A 27,722-nucleotide genomic window follows, 5' to 3' on the forward strand; every position below is an offset into this window, starting at 1 on the left:
AGTTCAGAAAGGTGGGACAACTTGAAGGTTGGGGGGGTGGCTTACAGCTCATAGGTAGATTCAAAGATTTTCTGGTTGGCAATTGGTTGAGAGTTAAGTTATTATTTAAAGACTTGGAATTGATAGAAATGAGTGTCTGGGTTAAGACAAGGGGTTGTAGAGGCCAAGGTTCTTAGAATGTAGATGAAGTCTCATTGGTAGCTGCCCCAGAGGCAATAGATGACAAATGTTTTCTATTCAGATTCTTAAAACTACCTCTCAGCCAACATTTTCTGGATCAGAGAAAGACCTGAAAAAGAAAAGGGATTTTCTACAGAATGTAAATTTTCTCCACAAGAGACAGTTTGGCAGAGTCCTTTCAAAAGATGTCAGAGAAATACATTTTGGGGTAAAATACTTTGCTTTATTTCAGGACCTGCTATCTGTCATGTGATGCTATGCTAGAGTCAGGTTGGAATTTGGTATCTTATTGTTCCAGAGTCTCTTCTGTCCATCTTAGGGTCTCTATTTTAATGTTTAATGGGTTAGTTGTGTGCCTGAACTCTAAAGGGAGGAGGGGATAATAAAGTGTGTCCAACAGCTCTCCCCACTGTCTTTCATGGTCTGAACTAGTTTTTCAGGTTTAATTGGGTCCCCTTGGCTGAGAGGACGGTCCATTCAGTCAGTTAGTGGGGCTTAGAATTTTATTTTTGGTTTATACTTTCAACATACACTTTCAGAGCCACTACTCAAAGGTGCATGCCACCCTGGGCACTGGGGATAGCATGGAAGGACACAGCCCAAGTCCCTGCTGTTCGGAGCATGCAGGCTAGTTGGGGAGCAGACACTAGGCAGATAAATATATAACAGAGAGTCAGGGAGTGGCACATACTCTGAGGAAAGATAAACTGGTGGCAGAGTGCCTTTCTAATGCATGTTGGAGAGACCTCTCTGTGGATGTAATGTTTAAGCAAAGACCTCAATAAAATGTGAATCAACTTGGCTGGGGATAGAATGTTCCAGGCTGAGAAAGAGCAGTGCAGAGGCATCTGGAGCATACTTGGCCTGTGTGAGGAGCAAGAAGAAGGCTAGAAGGGCTGGAAAGGAGTGAGGGAGGGAGAGAGATGTGAGAACGGAGAGGCAAGTGTGACCTAGTCACCCAAGGCTTTGTGGGTCCCAGTAAGAACATTGGATTTTGTTGGAATGGCAAGGGGAGGTCACTGGCGGTCTTGGGGTAGGAGAAGGACATGATGGTTGGTGGGGGGGATAAAAGAGATCAGGCTCTACTCCCAGACCCCCACCCAACCATCAGCCTCTCAGCCATGGAGGTAAGTTTCTTCGTTGTGTTGATACTCTTTACTATTTGGTATGTTTTTGGAGTTGCTGGTACTGGAAGCATTCCCTTTGAAATCTGGCACTAGACAAGGATGTCCTTTCTTACCACTCCTATTCAATATAGTATTGGAAGTTCTAGCCAGAGCAATCAGGCAAGAAAAGGAAATAAAGCATATTCGATTAGGAAAGGAGGAAGTCAAATTGTCTCTATTTGCAGACGACATGAGAGTATATCTGGAAGACCCCATCATCTCAGCCCCAAATCTGAAACTGATAAGCAACTTTGGCAAAGTCTCAGGATACAAAATCAATGTGCAAAAATCACAAGTATTCCTAGCCACCAATAACAGACTAAAAGAGAGCCACATCAAGAATGAACTGTCATTCACAATTGCTACAAAGAGAATAAAATACCTAGGAATACAACTAACAAAGGACCTAAAGGACCTCTTCAAGGAGAACTACAAACCACTGTTCAACGAAATAAGAGAGGACACAAACAGATGGAGAAACATTCCATGCCCATGGTTAGGGAGAATCAATATCGGGAAAATGACCATACTGCCCAAAGTAATTTACAGATTCAATGCTATCCCCATCAAGCTACCAATGACCTTCTTCACAAAACTGGAAAAAACCACCTTAAACTTCATATGGAACCAAAAGAGAACCCACATAGCCAAGTCAATTCTAAGCAAAAAGAACAAAGCTGGAGGCATCACACTACTGGACTTCCAACTATTCTACAAGCCTGCAGTAATCAAAACAGCATGGTACTGGTACAAAAGCAGAGATATAGACCAATGGAACAGAACAGAGGCCTTGGAGGCAACACCACACATCTACAACCATCTGATCTTTGACAAACCTGACAAAAACAAGCAATGGGAAAGGATTCCCTGTTTAATAAATGATGCTGGGAAAACTGGCTAGCCATCTGCTGAAAGCAGAAACTGGACCCCTTCCTGACACATTACACTAAAATTAACTCCCGATGGATTAAAGACTTAAACATAAGACCTAACACCATAAAAACCCTAGAAGAAAACCTAGGCAAAACCATTCAGGACATAGGAGTAGGCAAGGACTTCATGACCAAAACACCAAAAGCATTGGCAACAAAAGCCAAAATAGACAAATGGGACCTAATCAAACTCCACAGCTTCTGCACAGCAAAAGAAACAGTCATTAGAATGAATCACCAACCGAGAGAATGGGAAAAAAATTTTGCAATCTACCCATCTGACAAAGAGCTAATATCCAGAATCTACAAAGAACTAAAACAGATTTACAAGAAAAAAACAAACAAGCCCATTCAAAAGTGGGCAAAGGATATAAACAGACACTTTTCAAAAGAAGACAGATATGAGGCCAACAAACATATGAAAAAATGCTCATCATCACTGGTCATTAGGGAAATGCAAATCAAAACTACATTGAGATACCATCTCACGCCAGTTAGAATGGTGATCATTAAAAAATCTGGAGACAACAGATGCTGGAGAGGATGTGGAGAAATAGGAACACTTTTACACTGTTGGTGGGAGTGTAAATTACTTCAACCATTGTGGAAGACGATGTGGCAATTCCTCGAGGACCTAGAAATAGAAATTCCATTTGACCCAGCAGTCCCATTACTGGGTATATATCCAAAGGATTATAAATCATTCTACTATAAGGACACATGCACACGTATGTTCATTGTGGCACTGTTTACAATAGCAAAGACTTGTTACCAACCCAAATGCCTCTTGATGATAGACTGGACAGGGAAAATGTGGCATATGTACACCATGGAATACTATGCAGCCATAAAAAATGATGAGTTCATGTTTATAGGGACATGGATGAATCTGGAAACCATCATTCTCAGCAAACTGACACAAGAACAGAACATCAAACACCACATGTTCTCACTCATAGGTGGGTGTTGAACAATGAGAACACATGAACACAGGGAGGGGAGCATCACACACTGGGGTCTTTAGGGGGGAAATAGGGGAGGGACAGTTGGGGGTGGGAAGTTGGGGAGAGATAGCATGGGGAGAAATGCCAGATATAGGTGATGGGGAGGAAGGCAGCAAATCACACTGCCATGTGTGTACCTATGCAACAATCTTGCATGTTCTTCCCCTGTACCCCAAAACCTAAAATGCAATAAAAAAGAGAGAAAAAAAGACATAGTTTTCATCAGAGTCTTCTAATTAGTAGTTGCTTGGATATTGGAAAACTGGGCCTAACTCCAGCTGAATATTTTACTCCATTTCATTTGAGGGGTGCTCTTTTATTTACTTTTTAATTATACTCATTAAGTACTTCCTAATAATAAAGCTTTTCATAAGAAAAAAAAAATACAGATTCCAAGGCCCATGCCCGGAGGCTAGTTTTCTGGGCAGGCGCAGGACTCAGTATTTTGCCAGGTTCCCAGGTGATTGTGATGCTTGCTGAAATTTGAGGGTTAGTCCTCAAAGTGTCTGGGCCTGGGCCCTGAAATCCACATTTTTGGTAACTCCTCTAAGTAATTACAATTTAAATGAACTGTATTAGTTTCTTGTGGCTGCTGTAACAAATTACCCCAAACTGGGTAGCTTAAAGCAACAGAATTTTTTTCTCTCATGGTCCTGAAGGGCAAAAGTCCAAAATCAGACAGTGTTTCCTCCTGAGGGTCTCAGGGGAAATTCTGCTTCTGATGGCTCCAGGCATTTTTTGACTTATGGTTTTATCACTTCCATTTCTGCCTCTGTGTTCACCATTGCCGTCTCCTCCTTTGTCTGTTTTATCTTCTGTTTCTTGTTAAGACACTTGCCATTGGATTTAGGGACGAGCCAGATAATCCAGGATGATCTCATTATTACAAGATACTTAATTACATTAGCAAAGACTCCTTTTTCAAATAAGTCACCAAGTTCACAAATTCCAGGATGTGAACATGTCTTGCTGGGGGCCACTGTTCAATCCACTGCAAGGACCCTGCACCATACTTTGAGAAAACCTGCGTGTGACTAGGGGACTAGTAGGAAACAGGCTGATCAGTGAGACACTGAGGAGGTAGACGTCACAGGAGCTGGCCATGGGCAAGCTGGGTGGAAGAGGATAAGGGAGGAGTCACAACTGACCCCCACTGTTTTGACCTGGGTGCTCTGGGACATTGATGATGCAGTTCTTGGAGACAGAGGATGTGGAAGAAGCCAGCTGGGCCATTTGGGAAGAGCAAGGCCCTGAGCACCCGGAACACAAGTCAGGGATTTTTTGAAAATGATAGAAAAGTAGCATCGAGGAGCAATTTGCATCTAGGAATTGGGATCCCTGTCCTAATCTCTCTACTTTATGAGGCTGTGTGTTGCTTTTCATGACTCTAGAAAGCAGAGGGGAAAGTGGATGTAAGACATAAATTAGTCTGTCTTGTAGGGCTTTCTCTTGGTCCCATTGTGGGACCAGCCAGTGCCCATACCTGTGGCCTTTGGTATCCAATTTAAGCTACTTCTCTTTCCATGCTCACACAGTAAAGGACCCCTGTAGTGCCCCAGGATTGAGTCCAGGTTTTAGCATAGGGTACAAGAAGAGCAGAAAAAACAGAATTGGGAAGGACATGTCAATGGGCAGCGATGGAGTGGCATAAAGGCCCTGGGCATTTGGAGGCAACAGAAAGAGAAAGGGCTGCTTCAAGGACCAACTTGGTCTCTTCCCACCTCTGCCCTGGCAGACCAGCAGCTGCACATTGGCCTTTCTTACCACTTCCAGGGCAAAACCGAGGTTTCTCCACCTCATCTAGCCAGCCCCTGCAGACTTGCTGACACAGCTGAGTGCAGGGTGCATCGAGACCCCAACATGAGGTGCCCTGCTTTCAACACAAATGAGCCTTTGAAACTCCAGCAAACAGTGCTGATGAATTGCCCTCGGCTTCTTAGGCATCATTTTCTTGTAATTATAATGGGAAGAAGACACGGAGTCCCACTGAGAACGTGGAGCTAGCCTGCCCCTAGAGCAAGGCAGAATCCCTCTCTGAGGACCACACTCAAGCAGAACTGATTTTTCTGAGACTTAGCGGAGAAATAAAATCTGATTTAATTCTTAGGAAATTGCCTTTTTCACCCACCTGTGTAAGCCTGTATTTAAATGCTAATATATTTGGCCTGCCGGGATGCCACATTTATTTTCTTCCTTAGCAGCAACAAAAATCATTTATTTATGAGAATTCTAGCTCCTACCTGCTCTCCTGAGTTCCCATCTTCAGTTCCATCTACCAGCTGGATGTTTGTCTTCCCAAGACATACCAAGTCTGCAACCACCTCCCTCCTGAGACCTGATTCTCTTTATACCTTTCCTGTTTCTGTTTCCAAAACTACTAATGGCTTTTGCCTCCCTCTATTTCTCCCATGCTTTCCTCTAATCAGTCACTAATCCCACTGATCAATCTCCCTCCCACAGGGGCAAATAATATAACTTGCCTAAGCCTCGGTTTCCTGATCTATAAAATGGGTACAATAAATACTAATACCTACATCACGAGTTTGTTTATAAGACTAGGATGAGCTAATCCAGATAAAACACTCAGAACAGCATCTGGCAGCAGAGTAGCACATCACAGTGATATTTCCATAATGATTATGACAATGATCATGACCCCTACGGAACCCGCCCCTTTCCTCTTGGTGGTTGTTCTATGAGCTGACCAGCAAACTCTGAGAGAGCCCTAGCCTCCTCATTAGAAAACACAGACTGGACACTCTTTGTTTCATCTGTATTTCCACTGCCTAAAATGCTCTACATTATGAATTTGTTTGTGGTCTGAGTACCCCCTCCCCTGTTCAGCCTGTAAAATGCAACTTCTACAAGGCAAGGGATTTTGTCTTATTTACTAGCATATCCTTACTGGCTGGCACATAGTAGGTGTTTAGTAAATATTTGTTGAATGAACACATGAGGAGAAAGGGACTCTAGGATTTTAGGAAGGAAGACATCTAGAAGGCATCGGTTTTTAAGCCCTTGACACTCAGGTTTCAAGGCTCCCTTCTCTGCTCTGCTCATTTCTGCTTTGCAGGCAGCCCTGTGACAAGCTGTCACTACGGGGAGAGGGAGGTGCAGTCTGGAAGAAGAGGGCTTTTTCTAGTTCACCTCTGCCTGCATCTACAGAGCAATAGTTTTTGACCCTAGCATCAATGCGTTCCAGCTGCAGCAGCTGGTTCATTTGTAGTGTTTTTCTTTCTTTAACTCCAAAAATGATGCTCATCACACAATCTCACAGACATCAGCACCAGCCAGTGGGCACTGCCTCTGCAGAAACCTGGGTCTCAGCCTCACTGGGTCCCTTTGCTGAAGTTCTAGGTCCAGGGAATCCCAGCCTCTTTCCTTTGTCCTCTGCTCACCCCCACCCAGCTCTAGGAGTGGTAGCTGCTTCCTGCAGTTCCTACCTCTAGGATTCCTCAGTGCTCCTTCTGCAGTCCTCCAGTGCTCTCTTAACAAGACTTTGGGTGAGATTTTTCCCTGTGAAATGAGCTGTTATGGCCTCTTTCTCCTGGCTGGACAGTGACTGTCCCTTGTCTAGTCATTCCCTGTCTCCTCTCCCACGCCACAACTCTGGCCTTAGAGGGAATTCTTTCCAGGACAAATATCTTCAGTCTCTCTTCCAGGGATGGAGAGTGTACTATTACAATGGAAAGCTACTCATTTCTTCAAATATCGAGCCAAAATATATCTCTCTAACACTGTGAGTCACTTTAATTTTGAACCCTGGTGAGGTATCAAATAAGTTTCTGTAGATTTTAGAGTCACATTTCAAAAGGCCTTGAATTTAAATTCAGCTTCAGCTTTGTGACCACCAAGAAGCTACTTTCCCTCTCTGGGCCTCTGTTTCCTCACCTATAGAATAGATAATTTAATAGCCACCTCATAAGGCTATAATAAAGATTTCATGTATGTACATACTCAGAACAGTCGCCTGCATGGGGAAGAAACTTGGTGAATGATGCTATCATTATCATCATTGAGGAGGACAGCCTTTCACCCTTCTGAAGGACGGCATGTTTGTCCTCTCTTTGCTTTGCACTTGAAGTCGGAGCACTTTCCCAGGCCCAGACACCAGCTGGAGCCCCCATCTGCCTGTCCTACTTCCGCCTGGAACTGGGGTGTGAAGATTCCCATAAACGTTTCAGGTGGAGAGAAAACTCTGACTTCCCAAGCTCCTTTGGATAATGCACATCTGTGACCCAGAGGCTGACTAACACATGCCTGCTGATGGTCTTATTTCTCTGGTGCTACATAAATCCTCCTTCCCTGTTCCTTATTTGCAGAATAGGACATTCCTTGAGTGGAACACAATTCTCTCCTGTACTCACCTATCATCAACTTAATACTGGCACACCTTGCCTTCCTTTGCTTGGAAATTTCTTGGAACACTGAATTCCTTGCCTGTGTATTGGGGGGGGGATTTTGCTGTGTGGTATTTTGGATACTGATGACCTTCTCTGGGCCTGACTTATTTATCCAAGGTGAAGAGTTCAAACACATGATGTCTTGCAGAGGTCAGAGAGGAATCCAAAATGCTTACTGCTAGGAAAGGTAAAAATCAAATTTAGCTTCATAAACTCCAACAATTATAAAGTCTTACCCCACAGCCTTTGTTTATTTTCACCTTCATTCTGTGCTCGCTTGGTTTCCAGCTCTGAGTTATTTTCCACTCACCACAGCTTCAATGATCTCAATCGCTTCCTCTTCTGGAATTCTGTAGCCTTGATATAAACAGTGTTTATAATGGTTTCATGTGAGGGCAACGATCCCTCCACAGCATTTGCTTGGGACTGACCACATGGCAAGTGTTCAGGACTCCTGACTAATAGAGAATGTTTTTTGTCTAGTCACATAGGTGGTAGGGGGTTGTTCTGGGGATGGGGCAGGAATGGCATCAGCATTAACAGTTAGAGAGGTAGGAGCAGCAGCAATAACCTTTGCCATTGATGTAATAACCTCTGCCATGTACTAGGCCAGCCACTATATTAAGCACGTTAATTTTATTTAAATCTTTCCAGACCCGATGAGAGAAGCATTATTATTCCCATTTTACATAAGAAAAAAACTGAGGCTCAGTGAGGCTAACCTGTTTATCAACAGCTGCTGAGTTGAGTTCAACCCTAGGATTGAGCTCAGAGCTGTCTTTGGTCTTTGCACTTGCTAGTCCTTCAGCCTTAACTGTTCCTGTCCCCAGAGAGCTATATGACTGCTTTGGGGTCTCTGCTCAAATGTCATTTTAGTAGAAGCCTTCCCCAGTGGCCCTATCTGAAATCAGAGCTCCTGTTCCTCTCTATCCATTTGATCAGTTTTCTTTTTCTTCGAAGCACTATCTCTTCGAAGCACTATTTGTTGACTGTGTCTGTCCCTGGACCACATGAATATAATGTCAATAAGCCCAGGGACTTTTTCTGTTCTATCCACCACTGATCCTCAACACCTGGAGCAGAGTCCATGATAATAGCATACTTTCAATATGCATGTGTAGGATGAACACGTGATTCAGTAAATACCTGGTGCAAAGATCTGTGCTCTTATCCATTACACGTCTGCCTTGGAGGAGTTATCAGATGTTCATAGGATTTGCCAGATCCTTCAAACAACATGTGCTTTTGTTTCTTTTCCATTATGTGTTCAAATGCTGAGATTCCAGATTTCTGAGCTGGAGCCCAAATGCAGATCCACCCTGGAAATCTCTTATTCCTGGGCAGGGGCTGCTGACAGTCTTGTGGGAGCCATTCCTCCGACAGGATTCCTGGCCAGATTTTCAGGCTGAAGACTGAGTTCTGGGTCACCTAATATCACTGTCATCACAGCCATTTTTCCTTTGGCTTCTCAATATTTAGTCTTACTTGCTCTGGTGGGATGGAAGAGAGGAGCAACTGGGCATAGCTGAAAGTCCTATTCAGAGGACAGTATTATCATTGGTAAAATAATTAGATGGGTCCCACACCTTCCTTCCAAACTTTCTGTCTCTGATTTTTCTCCTCCTCTGTGGTGCCCAGGTTGTCTGCTCTTTGCCTGTTCCTTGCCTGCCAGGGAGTGCTCCATGACCCTCTCAACGCCTACCTGCATTATGCCTCAATCCCACTAAGATTCTGCAAAGTGAAAGAAGTCGATTGGATAAATTGATTCTCAACAAGGACTGAGCATCTTGTGGTGAATCCCCTCCTCTGTAAGTCCATGAGGGCTCTGACCTTGTGGTCTAGTTTGTCTGGCTCAGCTCTTTCCTACATACTGGGAACTCAGTAAATACTGGATAAGTGAACAGATGAACCAAAGACTAAGTGCTATTAACATTCCCAGATACCATGTACCTTTTAACTGAGATCTTCAAACTCTTAAGACAGTGAATAATGGCAATTTTAAGCCCTAAGAGATCCAGCACAATGGGGTATTTCCTGCTAGAGCTACTTCTGTTATGCATGCTCTGACTCCTACTATGCTGGCAAGGCTTGGGGGCTTTGGGGCTTAGAGAAGGCTCTGAGTTTGCAGACTATCTCCCAGGCTTCTTTTCAGAGCTGAAATTTGTTGGTGACCACTCCAAAGGCCAAAGTTCCTTTCTTCAAGATTCACTTCCACATTGATTCCCAGAACATGGAGTACAAATCAGACTTGGTACATGAGTTCTGGCTTGCCTGCCATTTTGTCACTAGCAGTCTCCATTCTGTCTCTTAAGCAACTGATTCCTCTCAAACATTTCACAGAAGCAGAACATAGGGAGGTAGCTGAGGCAGAGGAAAAGACTTTCTGGGGCATAGCCTCATTCAGATGAAGGCATTTCATATCTTCTGTTCACAGGTAGCCACAATGCATTCACAGATGTGCCCATGGCCAGGGCCCACAAGGACTTTCTGAAGAAAGCAAAGCAGGGTTGTTCTGGGGGAGGTTCACATCTGGCAAAGAGGGTGTGATGAGATGTCCCTCCGACCAAGGTGCCTTCCAATTCACACAGCCTATGGTACTGAATGGTAGCCAGTTTTTTTATGGAACAGTAGCTGGACTTCACATTTGCATGATGCCTTGCAGTTTCACTGTTAAGAGTATTACATTGTATTCTAGTTATATGAATCTCCGTGATTTCTTTATGACAGTTCTGAGGAATACTATCTCAATCAAGAAAAGCTCTAATTGCACCCATCCCAGTGAGAGAACACAGACTCGTGCCTGCTCTGCAGGGGTGGAGGCTGGAATTCTATAGTCTGGCTTTAAGTCTGGGATGCCTGGAGCAGGATGTGGTCAGGGGTATTGTCCTTTCCGAGTGAGGAAGGAGGACAGCACCTGCTGTTGTTGCAGTGCTTACTGGACAGGCTGCGCAGGCTCTGTCTGTCTGTCCGACGTTCACAGGCCAGCTCCCCAGAGGCTATCTACTCAGCCCAGCTTCTCTGGGATACAAACCAGGCCACTCTGAGGCTGCCTACAAACTTTCTGCTGAGTGCCGGCAGCGGCTTCCTGCTCTGCGGGGAGTTCTCCCAGATCCTGATCAAGGCACAGAGAATTGATCCATCAGATTAACCAGGAAGGAAAGAGTGGGAGAGCGAGTATGGGAGGCTGTGGGGCTGAGTGTTTTCTGCGTAGCAGTCCCCTCCCTTCTGACTCGAGTATTAATTGCTACATTACCGCTGCCATGTAAGAAAGACAGTCAGCAAAGCCTGGGAGAGCTCCAGCTCCTCCCTCCCTGCTCTGCTCAGCTTCACTCTCCTCCTCGGTTCCCTTGGAGTACCTTGTGCCCCGGCAGTGCTGTCCCGGCCCTGGCATCCTGAGGTTCTCCTGTGGTGAGGACTTAAGTGGACAGCAGGAGTGGGTGGAGAGAGGGAGGGAGAGTTTGCCCTGCAGGCTCTCTGGATGCAGAAGCCAGACTCGCTGCAGAGGCAGCTGTGCTGTTCCCGGAGCCTGGCTTCGGGGGTGCATCTGTCACTCAGGGTTCACCGAGGCACGCTCCAAGCTCCTGGGGTGCACGAGGTGGGTGCTTCCCCTTCTGGGTGCTGACAGCAGAGCCTGGCTCCCTTCCGCCACCATGAGCGGCTGCTCCAAAAGATGCAAGCTCGGGCTCGTGAAATTTGCCCAGACCATCTTTAAGCTCATCACTGGGACCCTCAGCAAAGGTATGGAAACTGGCCTTGACCCTTGCTTTCTGTCTTGATGATGGCCTGGCTGGTTGCATTGGCTCGGTGTGGTGTGTGTGGCCATTCTGGTGCACTCAGGTCTTGGAAAAGGCTAGGGAAATTGGTTGCTGACAACCTGGGTCCTGGCTCTAAGTAGGTGGGCACCCTGCCAGGGAACTCAGCTGGCTGTAATTGCCTGGAACTTTGGAAATGGAGTTGGTGATGTGTGGCTGATTGGTTATGGGTGGGCAGAGGGACAGAACCCTTCCCAGAGTATGGGAAGTGGCTTAGCGTGACTGGAGTTTCAAGAAGTTATCCACGGAGGGTTGTATTTTGTTGATAAAAGAGATTTGATGCAGTGGGCTGTGAGTAATTCTGCAGAGCAGAGAGGCTTGAGGGGGCCAGCAGGAGGTGGCAATGGGCCGGAATCTGCTGTGCACTGGTGGAATCAGAATCCGGATCAGCTCTACACATCATGGGCCAAGAGCTTCCTCTCATAGGGTTCCAGGGTCTCACGCTTCTGGGGCTTCATTCATCCTTCTGCCTTCTTGGATCTCTGTCCCTGTGCATTTCATGCCTATATCCACGCCTGTCTTTTCTGCTTCTCCAAGAACTGGGGTGGCAGGTGGTTTGCAGGAGTAACTGCTAGGCAGACCAGAAAGTGTGGTTAGGGGCCAGAATTAGGGCTGCAGCCCCTGATGGGCCCACAGCCGGGAGGCAGAAGGAAGGCTAACTCCTCAGGGCCTGGTCCTGTGTCTTAAACCCCATTTTACACTTGGCACCAGGGAAGGTGAGGCCCTCAGAGGGATCTGGCCAACTTTCTGGAGTTGATGTCAAGGGAGAGGAGCAGCGTGATGTGGTTCCACTGGCTGAAAAAATGTCTTTAAATATTCATGCCGTCTTTCAGGAAGAGTCTTTTGGGGGCTGGTGGGAGAGGCACTGGAAGCAGCAGGCAGAATATTCAGGGAAGGAGCCCACAAACCTTTGATGGGATTTTGGAAAATAACAATGAGAGCAGAGAAGGGCTGTGTGCAGTCTGATCTCGTGACACAGCTCCGGTGCTCGCTGCCCAGCGGGTCTGGCCCAGTGTATGTTGTGTGGCGTGTGTGGGTGGTGGGAGTGATGGGATTCTGTTTATCTCCTTTCTTGGGATGTTCTGATCTTCCTGTTATTTCCCTACCATCCTTCTGAAATGGGACACTGCTCCTCCAAGATACCCAGGTGGACTGAACCCCCGATGTGGAGGGCCAGGCTGCCCGGCAGAATTACTGGAGGCCAGAAGTGGGGTGAACAGGAGGTTAAGGGGTGTAGCTATGGTCCCTCTCAGTGGCTCTACCTCCTGGAGAAGGAAAAAGCAAAGGGGTTAGGAGACTTCACAAAGTTTCCCCATTCAATCCTCAGAGACAAATGGAAGGTTTCTTCCCACATCACAGATGGCAGGACCTGAGAGGGTGATGCGTGTGGGGTGGTATTCCATCCCAGCCTCTGACGGAGGGCTTGTCCTCACCTGCAGTCAAGTGGGGACCCAGACCCCACACACAGACGCTCCCTGGATGTCACACTGAGTGTAGAGATGGGGGATCATTATGGGGAAACCATTGTGGGGGACCATTGTGGGGGTTTCCCACAAGTGCGGCAGAAAGAGCTTTGACCTGAGGAAAACTAGGTCTCAACTCTGGTTCTGCTTTCTGGGCAAGTCACAGCCTCTCTGAACCTGTTTCTTCATCTGTAAAATGATTGTATTACCTCCTGCCTGTCTACCTCCTAGCACTGGTGCAAAGATCCAGGGCTGCCTGACCATGGAATCCCTTCGTGGAGTGTGTTGCCATGACCAGATGTGAGGGCGGGTTCGGGCTGAGATTAACATGGGTCTGCAGAGGGAGACCCAGGACCATCCCCCTGGCAGGACCAGGGTCAGAGCTCCTCAGCTGCTCCTGACTCACTCCTGCAGGTGAGACTGTTCTCCCCAAGCAGCACCAAAAAGGGAATGAGATCACAGACCAGTATGCAGCAAGATGGGTGACTGTGAGAAAGTGAGCTGACAAAGGAGAGAGCACGTGCAAAGAACTGTGTGTGCACGTGTGCATGTGAGAGGGAGACAGAGACAGGGACAGAAACAGAGTGAGGGTAGATGGCCGCTTGAATAAATGAGCAGGAAGATATTTTCTTCTGCATATTTGCCTATGTTCATTTGCTCAGCGTTTATTTATTGAGCACCTACTCTGTGCCATGCTTATTGTGAGACAACAGACATGAATAAATAAGACACAAGCCCTCTATCAAGAGGGCTTGTCCCCACCTGCAGTCTGGTAGAGACCCAGACCTCACACGCAGATATTCCCTGGATATCACGCTGAGTGCTGAGATGGCGGGATCATGGGGGATAACAAGCATAGAGAAGAGATGTCTGCGGTGGACAAAGGGACACCTCCAAAAAGTGACATCTAAGTTAAGATGAGGAGAGGCAGGGCTGAGAAGGTGGGAGGAAGCCGAAGCTGGCAGAGGGAGCAACTTCAGAGCGTTGGCCTCTGCAGAGAAACCAGCTGGCAGGTCAGGACAGCTCCTTCTCTCTGCTCAGAATCTCAGAAACTAAGATCTGTGTGACACAGAAGGGACTCCGTGGGGACCAAGTGGCTGCCTGGCCTTCCTCTGTAGCCAGGGCTCAGAAAGGCAGTCCATGGCAGGTACTGGGGCAGGATCATGTCTAAACTGTATCTGTGTTCTTTGCTTCGGCTCTGCAGGGAGAATCAAATGTTTACACAGCCCCGGCTCTGCTCCAGGCACGTGCTGGGTGACTAGCATTCCACCCAATCCAGGTGTTTGCTAAATATTTGTTAAATAGTGAGGAACATGGGAGCAGGGCCAGGCTGGGAGCAGGGCCAGGCTGCGAGAAGGGTAGCTGAGAAAGGCCTTCAGATACTCCAGAAAACAGCTTTCTAATGTGTACACCTCCCCTTGGTGAATTTAGATTAGACCCTACATGGATACATTATGATTGCTTAATGATTTCTGGTTTTAATTCGATTTCGCTTATTCATTATTCATTGCACTGAGTTCTAGATTTGTAATAATCCAACACTCAGGAGACAGATTTTTCTTTGTCCCTTGAAGAACTGAGGAGTGCAAAGAGTGTGTTGGACCAGGTACCTGCTGGTCCTAGGGCAATTTACTGTTTCTTACCAGCCTTGCAAATACCTGGGGAACAAGAAGGGTCCAGGATCACTCTCCCTATCCTGCCTGTTCCTAATCCTTGCCCCCCTCCTGCCATGCCAGCAGTCCTTCTTGCCATTGGTCTAAGATGCCAGCTAGCCAATTTCTCACTGGTGCTTGTTGCAGAGATAAACTGCTCATGCCCACCTGCTCACATATCTCATCAACCTTGAACTTTCCTTCCTACCCCTGATCATAATTTGTGACCTGCATTCCCTTTAGGAACATGTTTGCTAAAGGCACTCTTCCCCACTAGACTTCAGCTCCATGAGAGCAAGGTCACATGCATTTTTTTGCTCACCACTGTAGCCAGAGCTACTAGTATGGTGCCCAGGATGGAGTATGTGCTTTGCTGTGTTAAATGAATGAAACAGCACTGCATGGCATGGACACCAGCCATCAGCCTGAGACAACACCTGGCACAGGAGCCTTCCAGGAAGCACTATGCCACACCTGTCCCACAGGTGCTCAGCAAACGCTCTCTGAACTCTCTTCAGCTGCAGCAAGCTGAGTCTGCAGCCTCCAGCCTCCAGCCTTCGTAAGCCTCCAGCCACATAAAACATTCAAGCTCTGTCTGAGCTTGCTTAGTGTCCAGGAAAGGACATTAATTGTTCCCAGAAGGAAAGGCTGGGTGGGCGGGCTTCTGGCATCCCCACTCCCATCCCTCCAGTTCTATTTTTATTTATTTACTGGATTTCTCCCAAATTTAAAGAATATCACAAACCACTAAGGCAATGAGAAGCACAATTGGTTGCCAGATGGGGACATCCCTGGACCCGGCACACTGGCTTGGAAGCCTCGGGCTGGGTCCCTCACCTCCCTGGCATTCAGTTTCTTCATCTATAAAATGGAATTACAATACCCTGCTTGTAGGATTGAATGAGATTGTGTAGATAAAGCTCCCTGCCTATTAGGTGCTCAGTGGTACTGATGGAATCCACTACTGTCGTTAGCTGGTACTCCTGTGGTTGGGGGCCCCTCCAGGCTGGGACTCCCTCTCACTCATTACTAGTTTTCTCAGCACCAGGCACAGACCCTGAGGGCAGCATTTCACGATCACTTTATGAAAGCCTATGGCCCTGTCAGTTACTGCTTGACTTCATTTATTTATTTAATTAGAGGCAGGATCTCACTCTGTTCCCCAGGCTGAGTGCAGTGATGCAATCACAGCTCACTGCAGCCTCAACGTCCTGAGCTCAAGCAATCCTCCCACCTCAGCCTCCCAAAGAGCTGAGACTACAGGCGTGCACCACCACAACCAGCTAATTTTTTATAGTTTGTAGAGACAGGGTCTTGATATGTTGCCCAGGTTGATCTTAAATTCCTGACTCAAGAGACCCTTCTGCCTCAGCCTCTCAAAGTGCTGGGATTACAGGCATGAGGTACCACGTCCAGCCACTGGATGACTTTAGACCATTGCTTTGCCTCTTCTGAACTTGTTTTCCTAAGGGCCTGTCTAGAGCCATCTCCCTCACCTGATTCCTTATTAGGAGTTGAAAGCATGACTCCCAAAGCCACACACTTGCCTGCTGTTTAACCTAGGAGAAGTCCAGCTCCTGGCTCGGATGCTTGGTGAAACTGGGGGTCTGGGGAACCTGCCTCTTCCTCTTTCTGCACAGTCAGTTCCCCACTCCCCTCACAGACTTCCTGGGGACTGCTGGCAGGAGCCAGAGGTTGTGCAGGCTCCATTCAGGCTGGGGAGATTTCAATTCATCTCCTTCTGCACACTAGGAACAAATGTTACCCCAGGCGCAGATGACAGAGCCAAAGTGAGCAGAAGGGAGGAATCCAATCCAGGAGAGCTTCTGGTGTCCTCCAAGCCACCCGTGAGGCTGCGGGGGTGGGGAAAGGGTGGGGAAAGATGAGATCTAGCTCAAGGACAAGGCCCTGGAACCGTAACTCTCTCCTCCTGCCCCGCCTTTTGAGACAAAACCTCAGCTGCCCTGTCAGAGACACACTGTTCCTCTGGCCTCCTCCCACTGCTGCCCAAGATCCTCAAGAGACTGACCTTGGGCCTGGCCATGGACTCTGCCTTCAGGCAGGCCGGGCTAGAGAACCACTCTGCCTCCCACCACCAGCTGTGTGAGGTTGTATGATTTGAACACCATCCCCAGTCAAGACTCCCCACTTTTAATTGGAGAGACTAATAATATCAATGGCACAACTGTTTTTTAATGTAATGATGAGATGAGTGAGGAATAGCAGCACATAGGCAAATGCCAACTCTACTCTTGCAGACCCCCTCTTACCTTTTGTGTCGTAGGCACCTTCTTTCCTCATTCTAGTCTTGATCCCAGAGGTAGGGATTGCAATCACCATTTCAGCAGATGAGGAAACTGAGGTTTAGCTAAGCATGGTGGCTCCCTTGGAGAGTGGCAGAGCTGAGATTAGAACCCAGTTCCTACTGGGGCCAAGACAAGGTGCATTCCTCTGCATTCCCAGGGCTGGAGAAGTCACGGCTGCCTGCACTACTCCAGCCTCCCACTAATTTTGTTGGTGGGTTTCCGTGCTGAGTCTCATCAGAGCAGTCACATGTTTTGCAAAGGATTGTGACAAATTCCACAAAGTGTCATTGCCTGGGTTATGGGGAAAGGGAACTCCAGAGGCCAAGGTCAGCAAGACAGCCATACCCATGCTCTCCCAGCGTCCCTATCACCTTTTGGGCGGGTGCGCACCTGCCAGACACTGAGTAGGCACTGTCCCATGAGGGCCATTCCCCCATGGCCCTCCCTTCTTTAAGGGCAAGTGTGAAAAGTGGCCTTGTCTGTGGGAAAATACATACAGTTTTGGACACTAGGCAGACTGGAATTGAGGTGTTGCAGCTGTTAACTAGAATTGTCTTGGAAAGCAGAGGCCTTCATACTGGGAACTTTGATACGTGTGAGATATTACAATGCCCTCTACCAAAAGGAGGATGCCACCTGTCCCATGAAAAGCTAAGCTTCAGTGCTTCCCCCTGCTGGGAAAAAGAGTCCCCACCATCTGAGTCCTGGCTCACTCACTGTCTTGGCAGTGAGGGCTGAGCAGGCACTCAGGCCATGTTACAACAGCCCCACTGTAGCTGTGGAACCTCTGAGTGCGGTGCCTTGTCACCAGAAGAAAGCTTGATTGTCCAGGGCTGCTGGGTCTCTGCCTATCATCTCTCCATCCCTAAGCTGGAGCTTGCCAGGAGGGGCATGTGCTCACCTTGGCCCTCCTCATATCCAGTATCCTTCATCCCAGCCGACTGGCCTCACCACCCTTGTCCCTCTGCAGCAGGCCCAGCACTCCCTGACCAATTTGAGTTGTCCAGGTGCTCACTGGGGTCTCCATAGTTTTACAGCAGAGGGCAGAGAAGAAGGTGGGACCACCTGCCCCTCTCTGGGGCCTCCCGGTCTTTCTCCCATATAACCCTGATACCATGCAGGAATAATTTGTTCGGGGCCAGTTATCCTGGCACTGCTGTACAGATATCCTATTAACTTCAGGACCACAGGGGAGCGGCTAGTTTGCTCCAAATTAAAAGTAGCTGGAAATGGGCCCCTCTGGCAGGCAGGAGAGTACAGGCTGCAACACCACAGTGCTGGGAGGAGGGGATCTAGTTATGTCTGAATCAGCCTTCTAAGGCCTGGGCCTCCTTTGTCATGCCACAGGGACTCTCATCTTCCCTAGTCTTCTGAGGCTTACAGAATCTCCCCTAGGCCACCTCTTTCACCAGATCCAGGTCCCATATCCCTGAAAGCCATTGCTTCCCAAGGGTGGAAGTGATGACATGAAGTTGCCATGGAAGGAAGCAGGGTGCAGGGTGGGAAAGCACAGCTCTGGACCCAGATGGACCTGGGTGCCCACCCTGCCATGCACCTGCAGGACAGCCTTGGGCAAGCCATTCCCCACCTTGAGTCTGTGTCCTTCCATAACTGGGCCAGTAGTCTCCACTGCATGTGGCTACTGGAGATGGAATGAGATAGGACATGTGACAGACACAGGACCTGGCTCATAAAAGCTGCCCAGCAAAAGCCAAGTTCCCCACCCTTCTCTTCTTGTATGATGCGACCTTGGATTTATAGCCAAGAGACACAAGGCTAAGCCTCTGTGGGTCAAGACCTCTTCCCGGCTCCTATCCAGATGAGCTGCTGTTCCAAAATTATCTCCCCTGCCCCCAGTCACTCTTGATGACAAGTTCTGTAATTAAAAATGTGCCAATAACTGAAATGATCCTTCTTATCTAGTTGTTTATGTATTTATTGGCCATCCAGTCCTGTGAGAACAGGAGCCCCGCAAAAGCATTCACCAGGTGGGAATCGCCTAGAGTGAGTAACTCAGGCCCCTGCAGCCGAGGAATGTTGAATAAATGATGACTAAATGCTTTCCCTGCCTAGCAGCATTGGGATTTGTGGCTGATCCCAGTCAGTCTTGCTCTGGAGCCTGCCACTCCCTATCTCCCTGTTTGAATTCCTGTGCTGGAATGCAGTGACCAGCTGAGCCATCTGGATGAGACAACGGTCAGTGCAAACAAGACCAAAGGCCTGTTCCTGCCCCCATTGCGCTCTCTTGTTCTGCTAGGGAACTGCCCCTGGGTACAGGCCCATACTGCCCATGCAGTTCAGCTGGCCAGGTGCCCAGGTGAGGCGGGGCTTCTTCCCCATTATCCATCCGCACACCAACCAGAAGTGCAGGAGGGAGGGCCCCAATGAAAGGCTGGCAGCTGGGGAGAAGAGCTTTTGGGGAGAGGATCTGGAAATGAGGAAATTGCATAGGCCTCCTGGGCCAGCTGGAGGAAAGAGAAGCCAGGCAGGACTCCTGAAAAAGACTCACCGGAAGTCATTTAGCATCACCAGTAACCACTCTCTCCGTACCACTCACAGATCTCCTGTCTAGGAGCAGAATACAGTTTTGTTGTTGTTTTGTTGCTTTGTTGTTGTTGTTTTGTTTTGTTAGGATGAGGGTAGGAGGATCATGAACACAAAGCCAACCTTGGTCCTCTCTGGCTGAAGCCACTGAGATTCCATTTTGTGTTCCTAGAGGTACAAAGAACAACCACTTTGGAGCCAGACCTGGGTTTAAATCCAAATCCTCACACTTGCTTGCTGTCTTAGGCCATCAGGCTGCTTATCAACCTGATGGCTTAAAGCACCATACAAAGACACGGTGCCTTATCAGCAGCAGAAATGTATTTCTTGCAGTTCTGGTAGCTGGCAGTCTGAGATCAGGATGCCAGCACTGCGGGTTCTGGTGAGGACTCTTCTTGGCTTACAGACAGTATGTCCTGCTGTGTTCTCACATGGAGGAAAGAGAGTAAGCTAGCTCTCTTGCCTCTGCTTACAGACATATCCCATTGGAGAGGCTCTACCTTCATCACCTCATCACCTCATCACCTCCCAAAGGACCCACCTTCAAATACCATCATCTCAGGGTGAGGATTTCAACATGTGAATTTGGGGGAGGAGAGGCACCAACATTCAGCTCACTGCACTGAGCAATTGGCTTCTTTCTCTGGGCCTCAGTTTCTCCATCTCTAAAATGAAGGAGCTGCTCATTTCAAAGGGCTCTTTCAGCTTTGGAATTTAAAGATCAAATAAAATTGCAGCACTTGCTGGTGGCACCTGCAATGTGCCCAGCATTGCCTAAGCACTCCATGCCCACCATTTTATGTAGTGAACATGAGAACCCTAGCGGGGGGAGTGCTCTGATGAACCCCATTTACAGATATAAAGACTGAGCTTCAGAGAGGGGAAGGGCTTGGCTTGGAGTCACACAGCCAGCCTGGAGCATAGCCACAACTGGAAGCCTCGGCTGCCTGGTGCCAAGTCCTGGGTTTTCCCGCTCTCCCCAGCCTATTCCCACTACACTGTTTCCATTTCTGAAAATCAGATCCAGAAGGCAATGAAGGCAAAATGGATTCCTTTCCAGTTTGGCCAAGAGGCAACACACACTCTTGCTTTAGAAATCAGGATTTCAGGGCCTCCATTCTGACTGAAGGAGTGTAATTGAGGAGAATGCCCTCTGAGACCCAGGTCCCCCAATCCGTCCCCTAAACCATTACCCACAGGTCACCTTTCACAGTCAAACAACAAAACCTATGGGGGAGCAGGCTCGACAGCCAAGACTACAGGGAGGGGAGAAAAAAGAATACACCACCCAGCAAGATTTTCGATTGTATTTCTAGTTTGGCCAAGTTTCATTTATTGCTGGAATGAGGTCAGTTGGAGGCTGATGCAGAGAATTGGGCAAGAATCAGGTGTGGGATACGATTCTGGGGCTTGTATCTGAGAGGCTGGGGTTAGCCTCTCCTAATTTTCTTTCTACAATCTTTTGAGTAACACTGAGCCAGTTTGAGTGGCATTTTTCAAACCATCTGTGCTTGGCATGCCTGGCCAAGCCCAGTCTTGCTGCTCGGTATCTACAAACATCAGCTTGGAGCTGGCTGTCCCCCGGAGCCTGGGATGTCTCTAAGCCATGGGGCGCATTAGATTGCAGAAGGGTCCACTGCATCCCTGTGCTGATTAATTCAGCCCATGCCTCACAAGTTCAGAAACAGTGGCTGGCTGTCATTTTCAACTCAACAGGCAACATGGGGGAATGACCATCGCTACCCTCTGTTGAATGCTACTTATTTGCCGAGGACTTTACAAGGATCCCTATATTCAGTCCAGCCTGTCTCTGTGAGTTGTTTGTATTCCACAACAGGGCCTTTGAGAGGCTGAATAACTTGCCAACAACACAAATACAGAACTGTGGTTTAAAAGGTCACTGCAATACTAACGTACCTTTGAATACTCCTGGTCAAATCTGTCAGCACCATCACTGCTGTCATGGACTGAATTATGTCCCCTTAAAATGCCTATGTCAAAGCCCTAATCCCTAATGTGGCTACATTTGACAATAGGGCCTTGAAGCAGGTGATTAAGGTTAAATGAGGTCATAAGGTTGAGATCTAATCCAACAGGACAGGTGTCCTTATAAGAAGGGGAAGAGGGCCGGGAGAGGTGGCTCAGGCTTATAAACCCAGCACTTTGGGAGGCTGAGGCAGGTGGATCACGAGGTCGAGATTGAGACCATCCTGGTCAACATGGTGAAACCCCGTCTCTGCTAAAAATACAAAAATTAGCTGGGCATGGTGGCTCCTGCCTGTATTCCCAGCTACTCGGGAGGCTGAGGAGGAGAATTGCTTGAAACTGGGAGGCAGAGGTTGCGGTGAGCCGAGATCGTGCCATTGCACTCCAGCCTGAGTAACAAGAGTGAAACTCTGTCTCAAAAAAAAAAAAAAAAAGGAAGGGGAAGAGACACCAGGAGCACACACACAGAGAGGAAAGGCCATGTGAGGACAAGATGGCCAACAACAAGTCAGGAAGAGAAACGTTACTAGACACCAACCCAGCCCGAACCTTAATCTTGGAATTCCAGTGTCCAGAACTGTGGGACAATAGACTTTTGTTATTTAACTACCCAGTCTGTGGTTTTCCATTATGGCAGCCCAAGCGGACTAATATAGCCCCATAGACAGTTCTTTACATAGCATCCTTTCCCATATTTTTAATTGTGATAAATACAAATAACAGTAAATTTACTATTTTGACCATTTTTATGTGCAGAGTTGGGGCACTATGTACATTCACATGTTGTGCAACCATCACCATCCATCCCCCTCCAGAACATTTGTCATCTTGCAAAACTGAAACTCTGCACTGCACCCATTAAACACTTCCCCATTTCTGCCTCCCTCAGACCCTGGAAACCACCACCCTACTTTCTGTCTCTATTAACTTGACGATTCTAAGTTCCTCATGTAAGTGAATCACGAGGAGTGTGTGTCCTTTTGTGTCTGGCTTGTTTCACTTAATGTAATACCTTTTTTTTTTTTTTGAGACAGAGTCGTGCTCTGTCACCCAAGCTGTAGTGCAGTGACATCAACACAGCTCACTGCAGCTTCTGCCTCCTGGACTCAAGCAATCCTCCCACCTCAGCCTCCAGAATAGCTGAGACTACAGGCACATGCCACCACCACACCTGACTAATTTTTTTATTTTTTGGAGAGACAAGGTTTCACCATGTTGCCCAAGCTGATCTCAAACTCCGGGGTTCAAGTGATCAGCCCACCTTGGCCTCCCAAAGTGCTGGGATTACAAGCTACTGCACCTGGCCCACACTTATCGTTAAATTCTTAAGGTTCATTCCTATTATAGCCTATATCAGAATTCCCTTCCTTTTTAAGTCTGAAAAGTATTCCATTGTATGTATACTGCATTTTGCATCTTATCCATTGATGGACCATTCCCATATTTTAAAAATAAAAAATGATTAATATATGATTATGATCCCCTTGCTAGAAACTGTCTCCAGTGGTTCCTTGACACATTTAGAGTTAAATGCAGACTCCTCTCGGTGGCCCATTGGCTTTGCATAATCTGTCCTCTGCATTTCCGTTCTCCTCTGCTTGTCTCCCTTTCCCCATGGCCCCACCTGAGGTGATGCACCCAGACACCATGCCACCTTGCTCTTGCTGGGACATGGAGCTCCTTCAGCCTCAGGGCCCTCCCAGTCTCTGTTCCCTCTCAGTCTGGGCTCTGGACTCATTCCACAAAATCTCCCTGGGATGACTCACTTAATTCATTCAAATCCCCTCCTGTCTGCAGTGGCTGCTCCCTCCTGACCCCCGCTACACATTGCCTAATGCTGCCTTGTTTTTCTGCAGAGCACTTATTGTTCCTGCAACACTATTACACATGTATTTGCTTGCTTTTAAGTGTTTTAATGGAAATTGTCTATGTTCAGGGTATATAGTGTGAAGTCTTGATACACACATATGTAGTGGCCTGATTATCCCAGTCAAGCTGATGACCGTACCCATCTTGTCTTGTTACCTTTCTGTGTGTGGTAAGAATTATAACTTAGCAAATTTCAAGTATACAGTGCAGTCTTATGAACTAGTATCCTTGCTGTGCATTACATCTCTAGAGCTTGCTCATTCTCCATAGCTGAAACTCTGTACATCTCCCTGTTATGCATTTGTTTATGATCTAGCTCAACCACTAGGAGTCCAGCTCTGTGAGGGCAGGGACTTTAGCCCGGCCTCGGCTACTTCCCCAGCACCTGGTGCAGGGCTTTGCACGACCTGTTCTAGTAACCTGACTATTCTAGGTTCCTCATGTAAGCAAATTATGAACAGTATTTGTTCCTTTTGTATCTGGCTTTATTCACTTAGTGTAATACCTTTTTTATTGCTATGTACTAAACACATAATAGACCGTCATTGGGAGTTGAGAGGTCAAGCTGGCAGATGAGAAACCTGAGGGCTGGGGAAGGCAACCCAGCAAGCCAGAGGCAGAGCTGGCCCTTGAACCTGGGTCTCTGCATCCTCTTTCCATTCCCTACAGGCTTGGCACTGCATGCCCTTTAAAGGCACCAGTTCTGTATCCACCCTTCCCGCATCCTTCTGCTATCTACACTTCCTCCTTAGCAAGGGTGCCTATTTTCTTGCATCCAGGACATGAGGGGTTAATTAAGATAGTCATCTGGCTTATCAGGTTGCCATCCTAAGAATGGCCCTCCTCAGTTACTACAGCTGGTGGACCATTTGGTTCATCTTTCACTTATTCTTGGCATGGAGAGAGGGGAACCTGCCGCTGGGAAAGGACTGGCGATGGTGTCCACTGTGCTCTGCTCCATTCAGCCAAGAGGCTCCTCTGGGAGGGCGTGAAGTGAGCAGTCACCATTGAAGGCATCTGGGGGCTGCAGATGCAGCTGGCTCCCCTGCCTGTGTTCCCCTCCAGCCCTTGAGCATGCAGAATCTCCTGGAAACATGACTTTGGGAGTTCACTGGACACCAAATTCGTTACCACCAAATTGTATGACCTTGGGAAATCCCTCCTTTGAGCCTAGCTTCCTTTTCTGTAAAATGTGCACAATAATGCCATTATCACAGGTTTATTAAAGTAGTACCCTTGAAACTGTTTCATGCAGTGCTTGTGTCAAATTAAGGATTCAACAAATGATGGGGTGTTTTTGCTTTTATTTGGCATTGCTGTTTATAAGGGCTGTACTTAAATCTCTCATTGCATCCTAGTCAAACCAGGGACCTCCCACGTCTCAGGAAATGGCTGGGTCACTGAAATCACTCATGTGGGCCAGAAAGGAGTCAGAGATGTTTTAAATGTTCCCTTTGCCTTTCCTTTCTCTACCTGGGATGCAAGTGTCAGTGACAAAGAGTCTTATTCTAAGCAGATGAGGCAGGAGAGCTCACACTCCATTCATTGAACGAGCTCTTCATGTCCAGAACTTTTTAAATCTTCTGGGCCACCCAGCACTCTTGCCCCACTACTGGCCCACACTCTACTACTGATGAAAAATAAGAAGGGGCAGTAAAACCTTGTCCTTGTATAGTCCACCCGGGAATCAACAGAAGGAGGTGGAGGAAGCCTAAGACCTGGATGTTGTGGCAGTCACTGCAGCCTGGGTCAGAACCCCCTGAGGACACCTCCACCCTGGAGGGGAGAAACTGGCTGGAACCACAAAGCCCTATGGGCAGGAAAGCTCTGACCCTGCTTTGGGCATCTGCTCTGCCTGCTGGCCTGCCTCACAAGGAGGGCACCATGAAGTAGAAAGACAGCAGGCACAGGCTCCTCCAGGTTCATTGCATCTGGGCCTTTGAGTCTGTCCAAGGGAGCTTCTGAGAGTCTTAAGGTGGCCAGTATGTGACTGGAAGTCAAGGCTACATGGCACAGCGACCAGTGTGAGACTCCTCCAAATGTCCTCAGTGTAAGGGTGGGGAAACTGAGGCCAGAGCAAGGAACACCCTTGAATAAGTTCCCCTCAAAACAGAGCCTCTTCTGGCTGGTAGCTGGGGGCACAGGGATGGAGGGTAACCTGGTCCCTCCTGGAAGTGGTGGCTACCCAGCAAATGGTTCTTCATTGCCACACAGTCGGTGACTCATAGACTAAGCCCAAGCAAGATCCCTCATCTCTTCCCTTCATTTCTGCACTCTCTGCCTCATGGCCTCACCTCTAAGGGAGACTCCCAAATCTCTCTTTTGCCTTGGCTCTTTTCTTAAGCTCCAGGCCTACAGGTGACTCCTTGGCTGGATTGTGAACTTGTTGGGAGGGTAGGTGCTACATCTTAAGTTATTTAGGAATGTGAAGACTGGATGCAGTGGCTCATGCCTATAATCTCAGCACTTTGTTTGGCTGAGGTGGGTAGATCACTTGAGATCAGGAGTTCGAGACCACTCTGACCATGGTGAAACCCTGTCTCTACTAAAAATACAAAATTAGCCTGGTATTGTGGCACATGCTTGTAATCCCAGCTACTTGGGAGGCTGAGGCAGGAGAATTGCTTGAATCCAGGGAGGTGGAGGTTGCAGTGAGCTGCAATCGTGCCATTTCACTACGGACTGGGCAACAGGAGCCAAACTTCATCTCAAAAAAAAAAAGAAAGAAAGAAATGTCCAGCACCCAGCACAAGGCCTGGCATAGAGTAGGGGCTCACTAAAATGAATGGGTGGATGGAAGAATGGATGGATGGATGGATGGATTGGTGGATGGATGGATGGAAGGAAGGAAGGCTGGCTGGCTGGATGGATGGATGGATGGATTGATGGATGATGGGAAGGAGGCCCACTAGACCCTTCCACTTGAACGTCTTTCTTTAGCCCCTACTCAACCCTTGTAAAACCAAAGCAGACCTCTCTCTCCTTACTTTACCCTTTCTCTTTACATGTCCCAGTCTTGAGCCTTGTTCTTTCCATCTGTCACTCCCTTTCCACTCTCAGAACCATTCCGGAAGTTTGAACCTTTCTAACCTCTCACCCGCTTTGCTGCAGCAGCCTGCAGTCTTCGTTTCTTTCCATTTCTTTCCTTTCTGAATCTACACCATTCCAAAAAGATGGCCCATCCAACCCATTGACCCAGAAACCCTCCTTCTAGAAATCTTTCCTAAGCAAATCATCACAGATGTGCACACAGACTTTTATTTAGAGGTATTCATTATGGTATTATTGCATTATTTATAATAGTGAAAAACTGGAGGCAATCTAAGTTTCAATGCAAAAAAATGTGCTTTAAATAAATTTTGGCTCCTCTATCTGATGGGATAATAGTAAACTGTTGAAAAATTATTTTAAGAACTCGTTAATAATCTGCAGAAGTGCTATTGATATCATACCAAGTAGGAAACCAGGAGAAAAAAAAACTGTATGCTCAATGGAGTTCCACTCTATGGAAATAGATGTATATGGAAAAGTAAAATAGAGAAGAAAAAAATGGAAACATTAGTGTGGGTTTTGAGCTGGGATTAAAGGTTAGTTTTTAAAATTCTTCTTGATCCTTCTCTGCCTTGTCTGAATTGTCTTCCATAAGCATCCACATTTAATCAGAAACCACAAATATATCATTCACTAAATATACATCTTCAATTTTACAGTTCTCAATATGAGAAGCAATGAAAGTTCTGCTTTCACTGGCATGTCACTGCTGTTCATGCTGTGTTGCAATACACCCCAAACGGCCAGATTTGTCACTCCCAGCCCTAACTCCACAGTCTCAGACCTCAGCCCACTTCCTATTTCTGTTCCCCCGTGACCAACCCCCCAACACACACATTCTCCTCCAGACAAATTGGTCCCCACATGATTTCCAAACCAGTCTTCCATTCTGTGTTCCTCAGCCTCACTCTCAAATGGTTCAGAAACACATATTCACGTGCACACACACACACAGAGACAGAGACAGGGAGAAGACACAAATATGATAAAATACTGATCACCACTAGTGAACTCAGGTGAAGGGCAGGCATTCTCACAATTTGCATTGTAATTGGATATTTTCAAAATAAAAATCTGGGGAGATAAAGGAGCAGTATAGTATAGTATTTAAAGGCAGAAATTCTGCATGACATTATCTTATTTCAAATTTCCCACTGACTGTTAGTTGGGAAGTAGTAACATTAGGCAAGGTACTCACTTTCTAAGACGCAGATTCTTCATCAGTGAAATGGGGATAATGAAAACCCTAGTGTATTTGTTTCCTACGGTTTCCCAGAGAATGGAATGTATGTATATAAAGGGCTTGGTGGAGAGTGCTACACACCCTTGATCATGAACCGTTAGTGTCAGTGCT

The 27,722-nt window shown here is 47.3% G+C and overlaps 1 protein-coding gene across 1 annotated transcript in view; it reads left to right on the forward strand.

Moving 5' to 3' along the window:
• The first annotated feature begins 11,174 nt into the window (after positions 1–11,174).
• The window catches only part of KCNIP1 (potassium voltage-gated channel interacting protein 1), a 388,725-nt gene continuing 372,177 nt past the window's right edge, over positions 11,175–27,722 (forward strand). The window contains exon 1 of the mRNA XM_035290376.3: positions 11,175–11,423. Within this exon, the coding sequence (XP_035146267.1) occupies positions 11,336–11,423 (88 nt within the window). The 5' untranslated portion in view covers positions 11,175–11,335. The remainder of the gene's footprint in view (positions 11,424–27,722) is intronic.

Source organism: Callithrix jacchus, chromosome 2, assembly GCF_049354715.1.
Source record: "Callithrix jacchus isolate 240 chromosome 2, calJac240_pri, whole genome shotgun sequence".
NCBI classification, from domain to species: domain Eukaryota; kingdom Metazoa; phylum Chordata; class Mammalia; order Primates; family Cebidae; genus Callithrix; species Callithrix jacchus.